Here is a 17,219-nt window from a genome sequence, read left to right as displayed (position 1 = left end):
TGTGACTTGGTATTTTGGCTGGCAATCTTAATTTGGTAGGCATAAGTACTTGGTAATGTTGTTGTTGTTGTTGTTGTTGTTGGTGTTGTTTTTGTTGTTGTTGTTGTTGTTGGTGTTGTTGTTGTTGTTGTTGTTGTTGTTGTTGTTGTTGTTGTTGTTGTTGTTGTTGTTGTTCTCAGCTGCTTTTTGTGCCCAAACGTAACGATCCGATTCGAAAATAAACGGCGTAGTTTCGAAAAGTGATTTATTTTATTAACACTAATGTTGTTCTCTCTTTGGCCAAACACGTACTTGTCACACCTAGTACTCTCTTCTCTGGGCCTTTTGTGTTTTGTTCGTGGGGTTTTTCGGACCCTCGACTCAAACATCCACTCCACATTTGCAATTTTTAGTGAGCAATATTGTTCCCCCCGAAATGTTGGGCGCAGATTTATACCAACATTTCGAAAAACGGTGTGAGTGCAGTGCCCCAGTAACGGTGTCTAAATGTTACGGTGTCCCCGTAAAATTCCCTAACTTATCAATACAAGAAGACCAAGTGTCACAGCGGACAAGACTGAGTTTCGTCCTCGATTGACACCCCGGCCTTCCTCGAGGGCCGTGCAAAGAAAACCATACAAAGCAGGTGGCCAGTCTAGGGGTTATCCGAAAATCAACAACAGAGGGCGGTTTACTCGGCTGTCGCAACAACAAGGAAACGTATCGTGGGAATTTCCCTTGAGCGTAAAACGTTGATTTTTCCATAATTCCTGACTCAAAAAGTGTGGTTATTTTTCTTTTCCGTTTACATATCTCATCATGTGAACTGTTCTGGCCTTTCCTGATGTCCGCTGGCCCTTCATGGTCTCCTATGTGGTAAGAAGTAAAAACACTGAAGTGAATATCATCTAGCCCACCTTGTGACCTTGCTCCGCTTTTCATGCTTTTATAAAACATCGGTCTCATCAGTGATGAGATGACATCACTGTAGAGTGGCGACAGTGATGAGACCGATAGTAAAAGCGGAGCCATTAACAGCTCAACAAGGTGGGCTAAATATCATCAAAGTTTTTATTCCATTTCCATTTATGATTTAGGATGATTAGAGATACTAGACTTGGACTTTTTTAACGATCGTTCACAATCACAGTCATCATTGCCTCACCGCATGCATGCACGCTTTATTCTTGGGCTAAATCTAAACCCAGCCAGTGTTCTGCCTCCATACCATGGTATCAGTAAGGTATCAGCATGGAGGTAGTAACTCAACTGGCCAGGGGCTGCTGTACTTCAAGTTCAAGTTCTATATTAGACCCAGTAACTGGGGCGCTGTATTCCTTTTTGAAATTTTGACATTTTCTGTCAGGTACGACCGATAATGTCAAAATTTAAAAAAAGGAGTACAGCGCCCCAGTTACTGGGCAGCTGGGTCTAATTCTATATGTAGTTGTGCACATGGCAATGTATGTTGAAATCTGCTGTACGACATCACATGTCAATTCCTTTTTATAAAAAAAAAGAGGAGATTATCACCCCATAGAATTGGGCCTTCTTAAATCTTATTTTCGTAGTTTTATTAAGAAACCTTTTTGTTGACATTGTACGGTGTGTGTGTGGAGGTTGAGGAAGTTGACACTCTCATAATTGGGTTGGATATAAACAAATGCAGAACAGGAAATGGATGTCCAGTGTTCACTTTCTTTACCAGGACCGAGTTTTTTTCGACCATCAAATACTGCTTTCGTATGGAGATGAACTAGCGGAATGAACCATATGGTTCTAGGAGTATCTGAGTATAGTCAACCAACTATGCACAAGAAGTTAAAACTAAGCATTATGAAATCTGCATTGTTTAGCCTAACATACATGCCATGTTTATGTTCCCGTTTTAGGCTCATCCAAATCTTTTTTATACTGTTTTTTTTTTTTTTTCTTTTTTGTCTTGACCTTTATAATAAAACCTGGTATTTGTTTGCCTTTTATTTTTGAAGCTTTCATTGTGTTTTGCACTCTCTTCCAAGTTCTAGTCATCAATCCAAGTGAAGCAGTTTGAAATCATGGATTTGCAGCTGCACACAAAGGTATGTATCTTGCTACGAGATTTAGACATTGGAAAATGTAAATCACTGCATTGCAAAAGAAGTGAAACGATAAAGTTTAAAAAACTTTAAAGGAACATAACAGAACTGGTTTTGCTAGCAAAAAAAGTTGCTGGCACAGGCAGTGTAAGCACTTTTTAGTATGTAGGCCCCAATCCACCATAATTAAACATTTGTTTATTTCTCATCAAATATGAAATTTCAGACAGGAATAATTTCAAGGGATGTTTTCTAGACCGTGTAAGTTTTATGTAAATCTGTGAAAGGGAAGGTAAACGCTTGCTAATCACTCTAGACATTAATGACAAGAAATCTATTGCACACTTTCGGAACAGGAAGAAAAAATAAAAGTTCACAGATTTACAAACAACTTACAGGGTTTACAGAAGGTAATGGTGAAAGACTTCTCTTGAAATATTATTCCATGAAATGCTTTACTTTTTGAGAAAACATTAAAACAATGATCAATTCTCGATAGCGAGAATTATGGATTTGTTTTAAACACATGTCATGACACGGCGAAACGTGCGGAAACAAGGGTGGGTTTTCCCGTTTTTTTCTCCCGACTCCGATGACCGATTGAGCCTAAATTTTCACAGGTTTGTTATTTTATATGTGATACACGAAGTGTGGGCCTTTGGACAATACTGTTTACCGGAAGTGTCCAATGGCTTTAAATAGAAGAACAGAAGCTTTTGATAGTAGGCCTGTAACGCATTTTGAGAAACATTTCGCTTCAAAGTAATAGGCCCTATATTTATGTAAAAAGATATTATGAGGTTTTATGCCCCCAAATTTTAATCTGAGAAACCTTGCTCTCAACCACTTTTCTCAGCTTGTTTTTTTTCTTTCCAATTACGGATTATTCACAAAAAAACAGCTCTGGATTTTTTCAAATGTAAAAAATGCTACCACCTTTCGATCTGAAACTTGGAGGAGGGGGTTCATCCGTTATCTCCTTGTAAATAAATTGTAAGTGAACAATTTTAAACTAATTTGGACACCATGAGTTGAAATTGCCAGCAAATTTGGACACCCTATAACCAAACCCTGGCTTAAGCCTTGGCACCCAATCATGAGTGAGTGTGGAATTTCTCTTTTACTTTCACAGCTAATCGTGGTCCAAGGCTTCATATTGATAATGTTGGCTTCAGTGACGGAACAAAGCATACCAACTATAGTTGAAAGGGACCCCGAAGAGTGGAAATGTGATCCGCCGTGTGACAACAATTTAGGGTTAGTTCTGAATCTACTCTGGAGGAATGGAATCAATAGATCCACCAAGAAAATTACCATAAAGACATGTTTTTGTGTGAAATCACAGTTAGCCTTTTACTTGTGCAATTTATAATCATAGATGTATGTTTGCATGAGAGAGAATTTGCCAATCATCAGCTGTTTAAGTTCCCTTCTGGGGGAGTTTGCCAAGTTTCCTTTATGGGAAGATTATCTATACAAACACATATTTTAAACAGTTTTTGTATGCTTATTTTTTAACACATTGTAAATTTAAACAGTGTAAAACATTCATCTAAAAAAAGTGCATTGTTGATTAGTGTCGTGGTCGAGCGGTTAAGAGCACCGAATTCAAACTCTGATGTTTCTGATCAGCTGAGTGTGGGTTCGAATCCCCAGCTGTAAAACGCAGCTGACAATTAACCATTGCTTCGTCCTTCGGATGGGACGTAAAGCCGTTGGTCCCATGTGCTGTGTAAAAGAACCCATAGACTTATCAAAAAAGAGAAGGGGTTCGCCCCGGTGTTCCTGGCTGGATTGGCAGCATATTGCACCACAGCATCTTGTAAACCATTACATGGCGCTAAGAATTAGGTCTCATAATTCAAACTTCGTCCCACTCCTTGCAGTCAAAATACCTGCCACTTTGTATCTTTTGGCAAAAGACGCATTATAAATACGGTTGTTATTATTATTATTATCATTATTTTTATTATTATTATTATTAGTAGTAATATTATAGTGTATTTCTTTACACTTGTATTTTGTTTTTTCTTTGTCTCACCAGAATGTTTTGTCTACTCCGTCAGTGCATTCCCTGTGGACTTTGCCCACAAGATCCATTTGATCTTGACCAAACTGGACACCTCGACATTTACAAACCATGCATTCAAAATGGGTTCTGCCCTAGAGTCTGCAGCTCGTACCTGAATTTAGGAAGTTATCCTCTAGCTAACGAAACATTTTGTGAAGAGATCAAAGCGCCAAAAGGTATGTGTTTCATGGATGTTGAAGGAAATAAAGTCTTTGGATTATTAAGAACAACAAACACCACCATTTTTTAATTTAAAGGGTTTTGATACCTTTTATAGGTCCAGGTTTTTGGCCATGACATGGATCCCCACTTACTGTAGAAGTTTCAGCTTCATTAGCCGTCAAGTTTTTGAGAGAAAAAAAAAGTGAAAATCACAGAGCAAAGTTTACATCAGGAGAGTCAAGTAAATCCATTGTAAATGCTTAAAATAATTTTTGTCTCACTGGGCTGATGGCATTTCTGTAATCTTTCTCAGCTCCCTGGATAGTGGCACTTTGAATACTTTCTCAAACACATTATCAACCTCTACCCTCGCAATCGTAGTAAAAAAAAAGCATCTTGCTGAAGGACACACGTGTCTTGACCAGGATGAGAAACCCAATGCCTGATGACTCAACAACCAGAACTTGAAATTGATGTTTTAAACCACTCTGCCATGATCAGGCCTGATACTTCACAAAGGCACTGAGGCGATTGCCTCCATGCCCCCTGGCCATTGCCTTGGCACCCTTGAAATGCTCCAGCGGAAGTTTTCAATTTCCTTATAGGGTGCCCTTTACCAAGGAGAAAATGCCTTGGTGTCCTTGCCCTTTCAAAAACGAAGCAAACAGGCTTGCATGACACCACTACAATAAACATTCTTAGCTGAGTATCATTTGGCCAGTAATGTAGTAAACTACCCCAAGCCTTGTGTCCATTTAACTTGCACACATTTGAACCATAGTGCAATATTTGTAGTGGGGCTTGATGTTGATTTAAATGTAATATTTTGGATCTGTTATATTTCACAGTAACAACACCTCAACCCACGATAGAGGAAGTTGTTATAACTACCACTGCAAACTCTACCACCGGTAAGTGATGCTCTTCAATGGCTTTGCAAATTTGTTGAAATAGTCTTTTAAACTCGGGAGGGGTGTAGGCAAGAATAATTCTTGAGATATGGAATTTTATGTTTTTATATCATGATGAATAATGATACATGAATGAATGAATGAATGAATAAATGAATGAATAAGATTCAAAGGTATCCAACCAGTAGAGGAAACACAGAGATGGGATTGGAAGGGTGCTAACATACTGAAAGAGAATTTGCAAACATTCTGAAGAACTGAAATAGGATTTGCAAGCATTCAGAAGAGCTGAAATAGGATTTGCAATTATCTTTAAAAACTGAAAGAAGATTTGCAAACATTTAGAAGAACTGAAAAAAGGCTTTGCAAACATTCTGAAGAACTGAAATAGGATTTGTGAACATTCAGAAGAACTGAAATAGGATTTGCAATTATCTTTAAAAACTGTAAGAAGATTTGCAAACATTTAGAAGAACTGAAAAAAAGGTTTGCAAACATTCTGAAGAACTGAAAAAGGATTTGCGAACATTCAGAAAAACTGAAATATGATTTGCGAACATTCAGAAGAACTGAAATACGATTTGCAAAAATTAAGAAGAACTGAAATAGGATTTGCAAACATTTAGAAAAACTGAAATAGGATTTGCAAACATTAAGAAGAACTGAAATAGGATTTGCAAACATTTAGAAAAACTGAAATAGGATTTGCAAACATTCAGAAGAACTGAAATACGATTTGCAAACATTAAGAAGAACTGAAATAGGATTTGCAAACATTTAGAAAAACTGAAATAGGATTTGCAAACATTAAGAAGAACTGAAAGAAGATTTGCAAACATTTAGAAGAACTGAAAAAAGCCTTTGCAAACATTCGGAAGAACTGAAATAGGATTCGCGAACATTCAGAAGAACTGAAATAGGATTTGCGAACATTCAGAAGAACTGAAATATGATTTGCGAACATTCAGAATAACTGAAATAGGATTTGCAATTATCTTTAAAAACTGAAATAGGATTTGCAATTATCTTTAAAAACTGAAATAGGATTTGCAAACATTCATAAGAACTGAAATAGGATTTGCAAACATTCAGAAGAACTGAAATAGGATTTGCAAACATTCTGAAGAACTGAAATAGGATTTGCTAACATTCAGAATAACTGAAATAGGATTTGCAAACATTCTGAAGAACTGAAATAGGATTTGCTAACATTCAGAAGAACTGAAACTGGATTTTCAAAACTTAGAAAAACTTAGAGGATTTCCAGAATATCTTTGATATTCAAGAAACATTTTCCCAACCAAGAATGTTCCAAGAGATAGTACAACAAGTCTCATGAATGTGAGCTATTTTCTTTATTTATTTTTTGTCAGGTGTGACATCAACGAAAGCAGGAGATACCACCGCGAAGAATCCAGACGACATTACATACATTGACAAAAATGGTAATGAACAAAAACATTACTACTTTAACAGCAAAGGTTTTGGCCGGTAAGGGTAACTCGCAAAACTCCGCTGTGGAGCTTCCATCACTGGCTGCTCCCTGCTGGGCGTTTGGGTAGCCCGGTAGCCAGGGCTGTTTGGCCCGTCAGGGTCACTCGCAAAACTCTGTGGTGTAGCTTCCATCACTAGCTGCCCCCTGCTGGGCAATTGGGTAGCCTGGGTGCCAGGGCTGTTTGGCCGGTCGGGGGCACTCGCAAAACTCTGTGGTGTAGCTTCCATCACTGGCTGCTCCCTGCTGGGTTTGGGTAGCCAGGGCTGTTTGGCCCGTCGGGGTCACTCGCAAAACTCTGTGGTGTAGCTTCCATCAATAGCTGCTCCCTGCTGGGCGATTGGGTTGTCCGGTAGCTAGGGCTGTTTGGCCCATCAGGGTCACTCGCAAAACTCTGTGGTGTAGCTTCCATCACTAGCCGCCCCCTGCTGGGCAATTGAGTAGCCTGGTAGCCAGGGCTGTTTTGCTGGTCGGGGGCACTCGCAAAACTCTGAGGTGTAGCTTCCATCACTAGCTGCTCCCTGCTGGGCGATTGGGTTGTCCAGTAGCTAGGGCTGTTTGGCCCATCAGGGTCACTCACAAAACTCTGTGGTGTAGCTTCCATCACTAGACGCCCCCTGCTGGGCAATTGAGTAGCCTGGTAGCCAGGGCTGTTTTGCTGGTCGGGGGCACTCGCAAAACTACGAGGTGTAGCTTCCATCACTAGCTGCTCCCTGCTGGGCGATTGGGTTGTCCGGTAGCTAGGGCTGTTTGGCCCATCAGGGTCACTCGCAAAACTCTGTGGTGTAGCTTCCATCACTAGCTGCCCCCTGCTGGGCGATTGGGTTGTCCGGTAGCTAGGGCTGTTTGGCCCATCAGGGTCACTCGCAAAACTCTGTGGTGTAACTTCCATCACTAGCTGCCCCCTGCTGGGCGATTGGGTTGTCCGGTAGCTAGGGCTGTTTGGCCCATCAGGGTCACTCGCAAAACTCTGTGGTGTAACTTCCATCACTAGCTGCCCCCTGCTGGGCAATTGGGTAGCCTGGGTGCCAGGGCTGTTTGGCCGGTCGGGGGCACTCGCAAAACTCCGAGGTGTAGCTTCCATCACTAGCTGCTCCATGCTGGGCGATTGGGTTGTCCGGTAGCTAGGGCTGTTTGGCCCATCAGGGTCACTCGCAAAACTCTGTGGTGTAGCTTCCATCACTAGCCGCCCCCTGCTGGGCAATTGAGTAGCCTGGTAGCCAGGGCTGTTTTGCTGGTCGGGGGCACTCGCAAAACTCCGCGGTGTAACTTCCATCACTAGCTGCCCCCTGCTGGGCGATTGGGTTGTCCGGTAGCCAGGGATGCCTCTCCTAGTAAGCTCGATGAATGTAAGAGTTGTATTGTGTCAATTCAAAGCTCTCTTCGTCAGACGCTCAGAAAACACAATAATACATTGTAACAATCCTTGTCTCCTTGAAAAATGTACGAACCAGAAAAGCAAAGTCTACGCTACATTTATATGTACTAAATGTGTGTCACCTTGTCTTAAGAGGTTTTCAGATTTTACGGTGAAAATCTTTTTTAAAAACTTGAAATAATCTAGTTTTAGTGAGTTTTTATTTTATACATCTGTAACGTACTGCCAGGGTCCTTGTTTGCTCTGTAGGCAAACGCAGACAGAAAAACAAACGAACTCAAATTCCATTCGATATGAAACACACTGTTTATTTAATACTTCGAGAAGGACAACTTATTCAATGCTCACTCACTGAACTCAACATTTGGTCTGTCTGCACAACTTAATCACACAATACATTGCTAGAATCGGGCACCAAAACAACGCATCCGGTCAGCACACAATTATCATTTTGTTATACATTGTTATACATTATCAATAATTCGTCCAATCACTAAACAGTTCACCAAGAGTTCAAGCCAGCTGCTGTGGGAGCGTTGTCCTCCAAGATCCGGCAGGGCCACTCCAACGCACCGGCGGGGCGCACAGTTTCAGTTCGTTACACATCTATATATTTTTTATTAGTTTTTTGCCAATGATCATACCACTCCCTTAACAAAACTGGAGATCTTTAATTTGGTTTGCGCACATTATCTTTATCTATCAGATTCTACAATGGCTGCATTCGTCGTTCTCGTCATTGTTTCTATTGTATTGGCTATTGGTGTATTGGGATGTTTCTTAAAACTGATAAAGAAGAAACCTGGCTCCTCAGGATGCTCCCCCACAGACACAGAGGATACTACTGATACTGATCAACTCGTATCTAGCTGTAAGTGTTTCAGACCTTTAAATTCATCTTTGAGAGTACTTTGCCATCCGCCGCCATTTCCAATCTGCAATGGATATTTCCACTGACAAATCCCTAAGTCTATCCAGGCAAAAATTCTACCGTGGTTTGCTGAAATCTCGGATGCTAAGACTTACAATTTTCACCTCCATGGACTTGCCTCCCATGTAAGCCGAATTCGGTGACAAACAATTGTGGCAGCCTGTCTTTTCATGTAAGCCAAATGTGCAAATTACAGTACAAAGTTCTGGGAACAGGATTTTACGGGGCTTTGCGTTGGTTCTGCAATGAACCGACGATGTGATTATCATCGTTTAAACCAGGAGGTTATAGAGGTACATGTACCTGACACAATTAACCAAAGTATGTTTGTCTTTTATGATAGATGAACCATTGGAGATTCAGTTAAGTGAGCAAAACAGAACAGCCACTGTGAAAGGTTTGCATAGGCTCAACTGCAATGCTCTGCAACTGTGTGCATGTCTGCACAACCCGGACCGTCCTAACCAAAACTGGATGGACACTCAAGGGAAGGATGAGATTCAATTACAAGGCTTGATGATTCCACACCAGGTCTATACAGTGAAGGCTGGTAGAGCTACTAAAAAGGAGTTTGAATGCATTGCAAAGGGAGAATTCAACACTCAAGGTAAGGCATTATAGACAAAGAACAAGATTTGTGATTTTCAATCGCTCGTAAAATCGGTAGCAAATTGTGCCACAGCGTTACATAGTGCTATCAGAATTAGGTCTCATAATTTCAAACGTAGTCCCTTATCTGTCAGGAAATACTGTATGTTACAGCACCGGGAGCGTCACTGGGTGACGGACATGTGCGCTATATAAGAAGCCACAATTATTACTATTATTAAAAAGTTTCATTGTGAGAGCTCAACAATAATGATAAATTCCATGGCTTGTCATGGCCTAGCGACTAAGAGCACCGGATTCAGCAGAGTGTGGGTTCAAGTCCTGTTCATGACACTAACAGTTGGGGATGTACTGCTTTCTGCTCTACCAGCCAGGCTTCTGATGGGCGATTCCCAAGCCTACATCCATATTGACTGTACTCCTGTTTCAGCCCCTGGAGTAGGTGGCAACGGCCCATGGAAAAATAGTTGATTTGTAGTCCAAACCTTAAAGTGGCCTTTAGGCCATGTATGTCTGGTGACTTGCATTAATAAAGGTGTATAAAAAAACAACATGACTTAGGCAAATAAATTTGACTTCTGATACCACATTTATAATTTTAGGTTTGCATGTAGAGCCTAACAAATAAACCAATAGTTAATTATTTCTCAAATATTTTTCTTTTCTTTTCTTCAGATTTCTCCAATGTTACCCTGGATGAGGAGTGTTCAACCACAGTTGGTAACATTTTTACAAATGTTGCACTAAGAAGGTCCCTTCAAGTTGAGCTATATCATCAAGACATGTTTGATCTTATTGTTGCTGTATTTAAACTGAAAGGAGATAGTTATTTGGTCTTTCGCCATAGAAGAGATCTTGAAACACTCTACAGTGAAACACTGGTAGCACAAAATGACATCGTGGAAAGAAGTGTACATCTCCTGCTGGAGGAGCTTGCCAAGCGTAGTGAGGCCAAAGACTTTGTCAGGAAGATTGCAAAGATACAGAGAGACTCTGAGACACAGAGAGACTCTGGCTGGTACTGTAAGAAGTGCCTACAAATCCTGCATAGAATGTGCATTGGGAATCCTGACGAAACATTTGTTGTTACCATGCCTCCCGAGTGTTGACAGTCTGAAACCATCAAAATATTCATCACACTTTGCCTGTAGCTTTGTACGTAAAACAAAATATTAAGGTTAACCAATGAATGAAATTAAATAGGCCGCACAAAATAAATGCTTCAATTAACACCTAACCTATGCTTCAACTTCAATGCATGCTTACAATGAATTTTGGAAGATCTTAAAATATAAATACGTCTTATAAAATTCTCTCCTAACCTCTCCTGTTAAAATGTAAGGCTTGAAGAAACCAAAAAAACATTACATAAACCTCTCGCTCTTACTCACAGTTGAATAATTCGCAAACTTTGCTGCTGGCCACAAATATAAACAAAATTCCCCTTGTTGGTAATTGTTTAATGTTTTAGTTAGTTTTGGTTTTCAATCATCTCAAAAAATGCTTAAAAAAAAAAAAAAAAAAAGCATAAAACCTTACTTGGTAATGAGTAATGGGGAGAGGTTGACAGTATAAAACATTGTGAGAAACCGCTCCTTCTGAAGTGATGTAGTTTTCGAGAAAGGAGTTATTTTCCACGAATTTGATTTTGAGACCTCAAGTTTAGAATTTGAGGTCTCGAAATCAAGCATCTGAAAGCACACAACTTTGTGTGACAAGGGTGTTTTTTTTCTTTCATAGTTATCTCGCAACTCCGACGACCAATCGAGCTCAAATTTTCACAGGTTTGTTATTTTATGCATATGTTGAGATACACCAAGTGAGAAGACTGATTTTCGACAATTACCAAAAGTGTCCACTGCCTTTAAGTTATTGTGTTTGTTTATGTATGATTCAATCATTACTAAATTAAAGAGACAATGGTGTAAACTGCGGTGTAAACTGCACTGTTGTCCTACTTCACATATCAATAATTATTTCTTTTTATATTTGGGAATTAGTACGCTATTCTAGACACCAGAGCTAGAGGCAGAGAATAATAGTTCGTCTCAAAAGAGTTTTAAAAAACATGCTAAATCATTTAAAATAACACAGTACAACCACTATTTTTATGTGCAACAACATGTAATCTTAGAGGTTGTAGACAGGTATAGAGTTTCAATTTTGCTTTGTTTTGAAGTAATTTTTGCTGTACAGTAGTGTAACAAATAATATTTGCAATTGGAGCCAAGTTTCATTTATTAACATGTCTGTGAAACAGAAACATAATTACAATTAAATTTTTAAGATTCTAGGTTATGGCAATTATAACTAGAAATTAAATTGCACTGTTTTCAGGAATTGGAAACGAGTAAATTCATGTACAAAAGTATGTAGCTTTAAAATTTTAATTTGTTTTTATTTATTGTTATTTATTGTTTAGTTTTTTTCATAGTCAGCTGTACTCATTGACTGTGCCAAGGGCTTGGAATTCACACTGGACCGCAGGCTCCAGGTGGCCAGCGCCAGGCCAGTAAACTCACAACTGGAAAAGCCAGTCAATTTTTGTATTATTTTTTTTTACGGATTTGGGTTCATTTTGTAACACAAAACACAATGTACACAGATTTACATAAAACTTACACCGTTTGAAGATGATGATTGTAGAAAGCGAACATTAAAATATTAGTTGCTGAGGTGCAGCAGTTTTTGAGAAATGAGTAAAACAATGTCATGAAAATACGTTTTTACATGCTTAAATAATTATCGTCTCATGATTACGGAGACGAACATTATTTTCATGACATTGTTTACTCATTTCTCAAAAACAACAGCACCTCAGCAAGTAATATTTTCAGGGTAGCTTTCTACTATAATTATCTTCAAACTGTGTAAGTTTAGTGTAAATCTGTGGACATTGTTTTTTTTTTCCTACAAAAAGTACCTAAACACTTTAAAACTGAAATTAAAACAAACCTTCTCTTAGTATCTAAATTTCGAGCCCTTCTATTACGAGCCCTTCCTAAACACTTTAAAACTGAAATTAAAACAAACCTTCTCTTAGTATCTAAATTTCGAGCCCTTCTATTATATACGCCAAGGTTACAAGTGTTTATGTAATGTTTATATTATTAATTTTAATTTTAGCTTATATTATTGTTACCTGTTAATTTTTTAAAGAACATTTTTTTTTAATACTGAAATTTGTTTGTTCCCCCCTGCTGTAAAAAAACCGCTTAGCAGTTATATAACATGTATAGCCAGGAACACTTTCATAGAGTTGTTGAACACAAACTAAATGTTGCATTACACAGACAGGTTACCAGGTCAACAACACCATGTTATCAGTATGTTGTTCTAGCCTGGGCCTCTACAAACTTTGCTAAGGAGATCTGAATGTTAAACCTTGCTAGCCCAATTCGTTCTAGGGTTCAGAAAGATTGGGGTTTTAATGACACTCCAGTGGAAAAAAGTTTAGAAGGGGCATAGTGGGTTTCTCTGTGGGTGGTTTTGGAAGGAATCAGGGTCCAATTTCATAGAGCTGCTAAGCAAAAGAATTTGCTTAGCATGAAATTTCTTGATTACCAACCAAATTTCAATTTTTTGGCATATTGCTTGTTACTGGTATTCAGCTGTTGTTTGCAAATCCTGAAAATCACGTGAAAATTTTGTAATCCTGTGTTTATCAAGGCAAAAATTCCATGCTGAGCATTGTTGTGCTTAGCAGCTCTATGAAATTGGGCCAATGTCACTATTAAGGGAAAGCTCCATTAAAGAAAGAGAGGCTAGAATAAAACATCATTTGCATCCGACAACTAACACCTCATATCTCTATGTAATTCCTTTACTAAACAGTGTACTCAATTGGATCTAGAAAGCACAATCCAGTAGGGCTGCTGACTGAAGAATGTTACAGCAACTGTCAGTTTACAGAGCAATAATTTGTTTTCTCGAATATAAGGCATAATGATAACCTCATAACCCAGTTACCCAGATATGACATGCATGCATAATTCTGGCTAAGAATGTGATTTGTGAATCACCAGTTCATTGCAGGGATGTCAGTCATCATTTTCTGACAAAAAGGGTCTGGAAATACTCAGATCACAATTTCAGTGGGTAGGGATTTTTCAACTCCATTTATCAGGCATGCAATGTTTCCGCGGAATTCCGCGTTTTTTTTTTTTTTGTTTTTTTTTTTTGGGGGGGGGGGCGTTTACGTGGGGAAAAAAAAACGGGGATTTTTTTTTTTTAGTCTAATTTGTATGCCTGATAAATATTTATGCTGATTTATGTGATACTACCTCTAGGGTTAACGACCTCAATGGCCTTCTTGGATCTCAAGAACTATAGAAGTTATCAAATTAATTTACATCAAAAGAACATGCACCCTTTTTTACAATGTAGCTACATAGTTTTTGTTTTTATTTAGACAAAAGTCTGAAGTTTTTCATACCTGAAGTTAAATATTTAAAGCAATCTTTAGTTTGCTTCGGTTACATCTCAGTATCACATCACACAAGCTTCATGTCATATTGTGTTTATGGGTTTCATAAGATATTTAAATAAATGCAGTTTTCGGGATGTTTACATTGGTGCACATTGTGTTCACTTTGTTTTAAAATTCTGTCTTGTTCCTTGTTTACATGTAGCTTCACCAGTACAGAGGAAACCTGGGCCCAATTTCATAGAGCTGGTAAGCACAAACATTTGCTCAGCATGAAATTTCTTCCTTGATAAAAACAGGGACTACCAATTGAATTGCCATTTGTTGCATTTACTGGTATTCAGCTGTTTGCTTATCCCGAAAATCACGTGGAAATTTGGTTGGTAATCCTGTTTTCATCAAGGAAGAAATTTTATGCTTAGCGCATTTTTGTGCTTAGCAGCTCTATGAAATTGGGCCCATTTGGTTATAATTTCTACATTTTGATATTTTTTATTGTAACACAAATTTAACAAAATCATTGGTAATCACTGGTCATTTTGGTGATTCCCATGCCAGTGACAGGCCTTGAAGCCAGGGAGCCATGGCCTCCGTTGCCCTGGTCTTGGCATTGGTGCCACTTCAAAATCTCCCTCTATAGCCTTTCCAACGGAAGTACGTCACAAATAATATGACATCACAGCCCTGCTGTGTGGTGAATTATTTGATGGGATGTGCAAGTATTATCTTGAACCAGATAGCCATTGAACCAAATTGAAAAGAAAACGTTCCTAAACAATGCCTTTAAGGCAGTGGACACTATTGGTAATTACTCAAAATAAGTATTATCATAAAACCTTTCTTGAGTAATGGGGAGAGGTTGATGGTAAAAAAACTTTGTGAGAAACAGCTCCCTCTGAAGTGACGTAGTTTTTGAGAAAGAAGTAATTTTCCATGAATTTTATTTTGAGACCTCAGATTTAGAATTTGAGGTCTCGAAATCAAGCATCTGAAAGCACACAACTTCTTTGACGAGGGTGTTTTTTCTTTCTCTATTATCTCGCAACTTCGACGACCGATTGAGCTCAAACTTTCACAGGTTTGTTATTGTATGTATATGTTGAGATACACCAAGTGAGAAGACTGGTCTTTGACAATTACCACTAGTGTATGGGCTTTGGATTAATGAAGTTTTTCTCAACGAGTTATATATTTGAGCAGTGAGTTATTTTCATTTTAAAGCAGAGAGTCCAAAAGGGCCCACTGTTGCTACATTCGTATTGTACCATTTTCGGCTGCAATTGTGGGCACAGTGCCACAACAATTTTGACACTCTGGAGTCAATTGTATAAAATAAATAAAATAAAAAATAAATCATTAGAGCCGGCGTCGCATGCAATTTTGCCTCTATGCAATACTATCCGGAGGACATGTTGGCCGGACGGTTTTGCATATGCAATCGTGTCCGCCAAGACGCTGCTGCATAATGCAATTGTGTCCGCCCGAAAACATTTGCATATTCAGTTGTGCCCGCCTCCGTGCAAAACCGTCCTTGCAGCAAATTAAACGCCCTTGGTCGGCGGAACATGTTCGCCATGTAAGTGCATGTCATGAATGGCATGGGAAATGTTCGGCCGTTGGGTATTCGCTGCAATCATAAAATACGTGAATAATCATGCTGCATGTATGTAGGTTAAGTGCACGCGCGAATGCATGTACAGTCATGTACATGTCCCATACGGTTCTTGCATAGCCCGGACACGAGGGCATTTGCAAAAGTGTCCGGAGCGGACAGTATTGCATGGCGGACACAATTGCATCCGACACTGGCCCAGTGAGTTACTGGTTCTTGGCCAGACATTTATTATGATTTATTTATGTTCACTCACCAACCGTTTTGTTGCGGATTGCCCGGCGGAGTCTTTTCCCATTCCACAATTTTGCACAGGATACTGCTAGTCGGGTCTCACTTGAAGTTCTGTGCACCAGTTCAACTCAGTCATGACCTTCTGGTCATTTTCACAGCAGGGCATGTTCCTTTCTGATGTGTCTGTATACACTCCAGGTTCCAGAATGGTCTATTCAACAACTTCATTTGTCTATTAAATTCACCGTCTCCCGGCTGCCAATTGCTGAGTTTTTTTTTCTAGTTGTAAATAGTGGGTTTACTCCGGTTAACATACCCTTCCAAATGTTACTTTCGTCAATTGTAGCATTCAAGATTCTCCGCCACTTTAATTCTGCCTTTTGAGCCTCATTTGAAAAGAGCGCTTGTTGATGTTTAGTTGGCGGTGACCGCATGGTGAATGGCCTTTGGATAACTCTTGATGGCGCTATAACTACTTTGATGAATTTATACAACTGGGCCCAATTTCATAAAGCTGTTTAGCAAAAATTAGTGCTTGAAAATTGTCTTTACTAAGCAAAAGTTGAGTGAGACACCAATCACAACAATGTGAACTTGGCCGGTTACATGTTTGTGTTAAGCATTACTTTTCTGTGCTAATCAAGTTGTTGTGCTTATACTTACAGTCTTGATGAAATACAAAGCCAAGTATTAAAGAATTTTTTAAAACTGCTCGAATTATCCGTTTTATTTCAATATGTGTACCTAGTTTTTTAGACTGCTTTTTCTTCTACATGTTAGAACGCAGCATCCAGCATGTGGTGCTTCAATAAATTGCAACTGATCATCAGTCATTTTCAGCAGATTACATTTATTCCCTTTTTTACATAAAATGATACACCAATCGGCCAGTTGTTATCAAATTATATTAATTATATTTTGACATCATAGCTTATGTACCTTTTTGAGTGTCTTATTAGCTTTATTTTATACCGACCATTCATTTGAAAGCCTAAAACTCTATGATATTTCGTACAAAAAATACAATAAATTAAGCCCCGCCCACTTCCCTCCATGCTTATACGTCACGCACGTCAGATTAGTGATCTTTTGTAATCGTGACTGTGATTGGTCAATTCACTGTTTGAGATGGAGCTTATCGATAGTCCAAAACCTAGTGTAAACCTCTCTAGAACTATAAGGTCATTTTAGGTCGGCGCAATCACCAGTTTTAATATGTACAAAAATAAAATGATTGTTGTTTATCAACAAAGAAAAACTCAAGGTTACTGAATATAAAATGTTTGTTTGTTTGTTTGTTTGTTTGTTTGTTTATGATTAATATTATTTTGTCTTC

The 17,219-nt window shown here is 38.8% G+C and overlaps 2 protein-coding genes across 2 annotated transcripts; both read left to right on the top strand.

The window, feature by feature from the left end:
• The first annotated feature begins 679 nt into the window (after nucleotides 1–679).
• On the top strand, nucleotides 680–6,696 carry LOC117294001. Its single transcript, XM_033776518.1, has 6 exons — nucleotides 680–855; nucleotides 1,971–2,060; nucleotides 3,190–3,314; nucleotides 4,102–4,304; nucleotides 5,139–5,201; nucleotides 6,575–6,696. Exons 2-6 carry the CDS (start codon nucleotides 2,037–2,039, stop codon nucleotides 6,694–6,696), a joined length of 537 nt encoding a protein of 178 aa, XP_033632409.1. The 5' UTR covers nucleotides 680–855; nucleotides 1,971–2,036.
• Nucleotides 6,697–9,558: 2,862 nt separating this feature from the next.
• On the top strand, nucleotides 9,559–11,117 carry LOC117293227. The gene is made up of 2 exons (XM_033775448.1): nucleotides 9,559–9,609; nucleotides 10,287–11,117. The coding sequence occupies exon 2, from the start codon at nucleotides 10,394–10,396 to the stop codon at nucleotides 10,718–10,720; it is 327 nt and encodes a 108-aa protein (XP_033631339.1). The 5' UTR covers nucleotides 9,559–9,609; nucleotides 10,287–10,393; the 3' UTR covers nucleotides 10,721–11,117.
• Nucleotides 11,118–17,219: the final 6,102 nt, after the last annotated feature.

The sequence above is a fragment of the Asterias rubens genome, chromosome 8 (genome assembly GCF_902459465.1).
Source record: "Asterias rubens chromosome 8, eAstRub1.3, whole genome shotgun sequence".
NCBI classification, from domain to species: domain Eukaryota; kingdom Metazoa; phylum Echinodermata; class Asteroidea; order Forcipulatida; family Asteriidae; genus Asterias; species Asterias rubens.
Note: the sequence above shows the minus strand (reverse complement) of the source record. Positions and strands in the feature narration are given on the sequence as shown.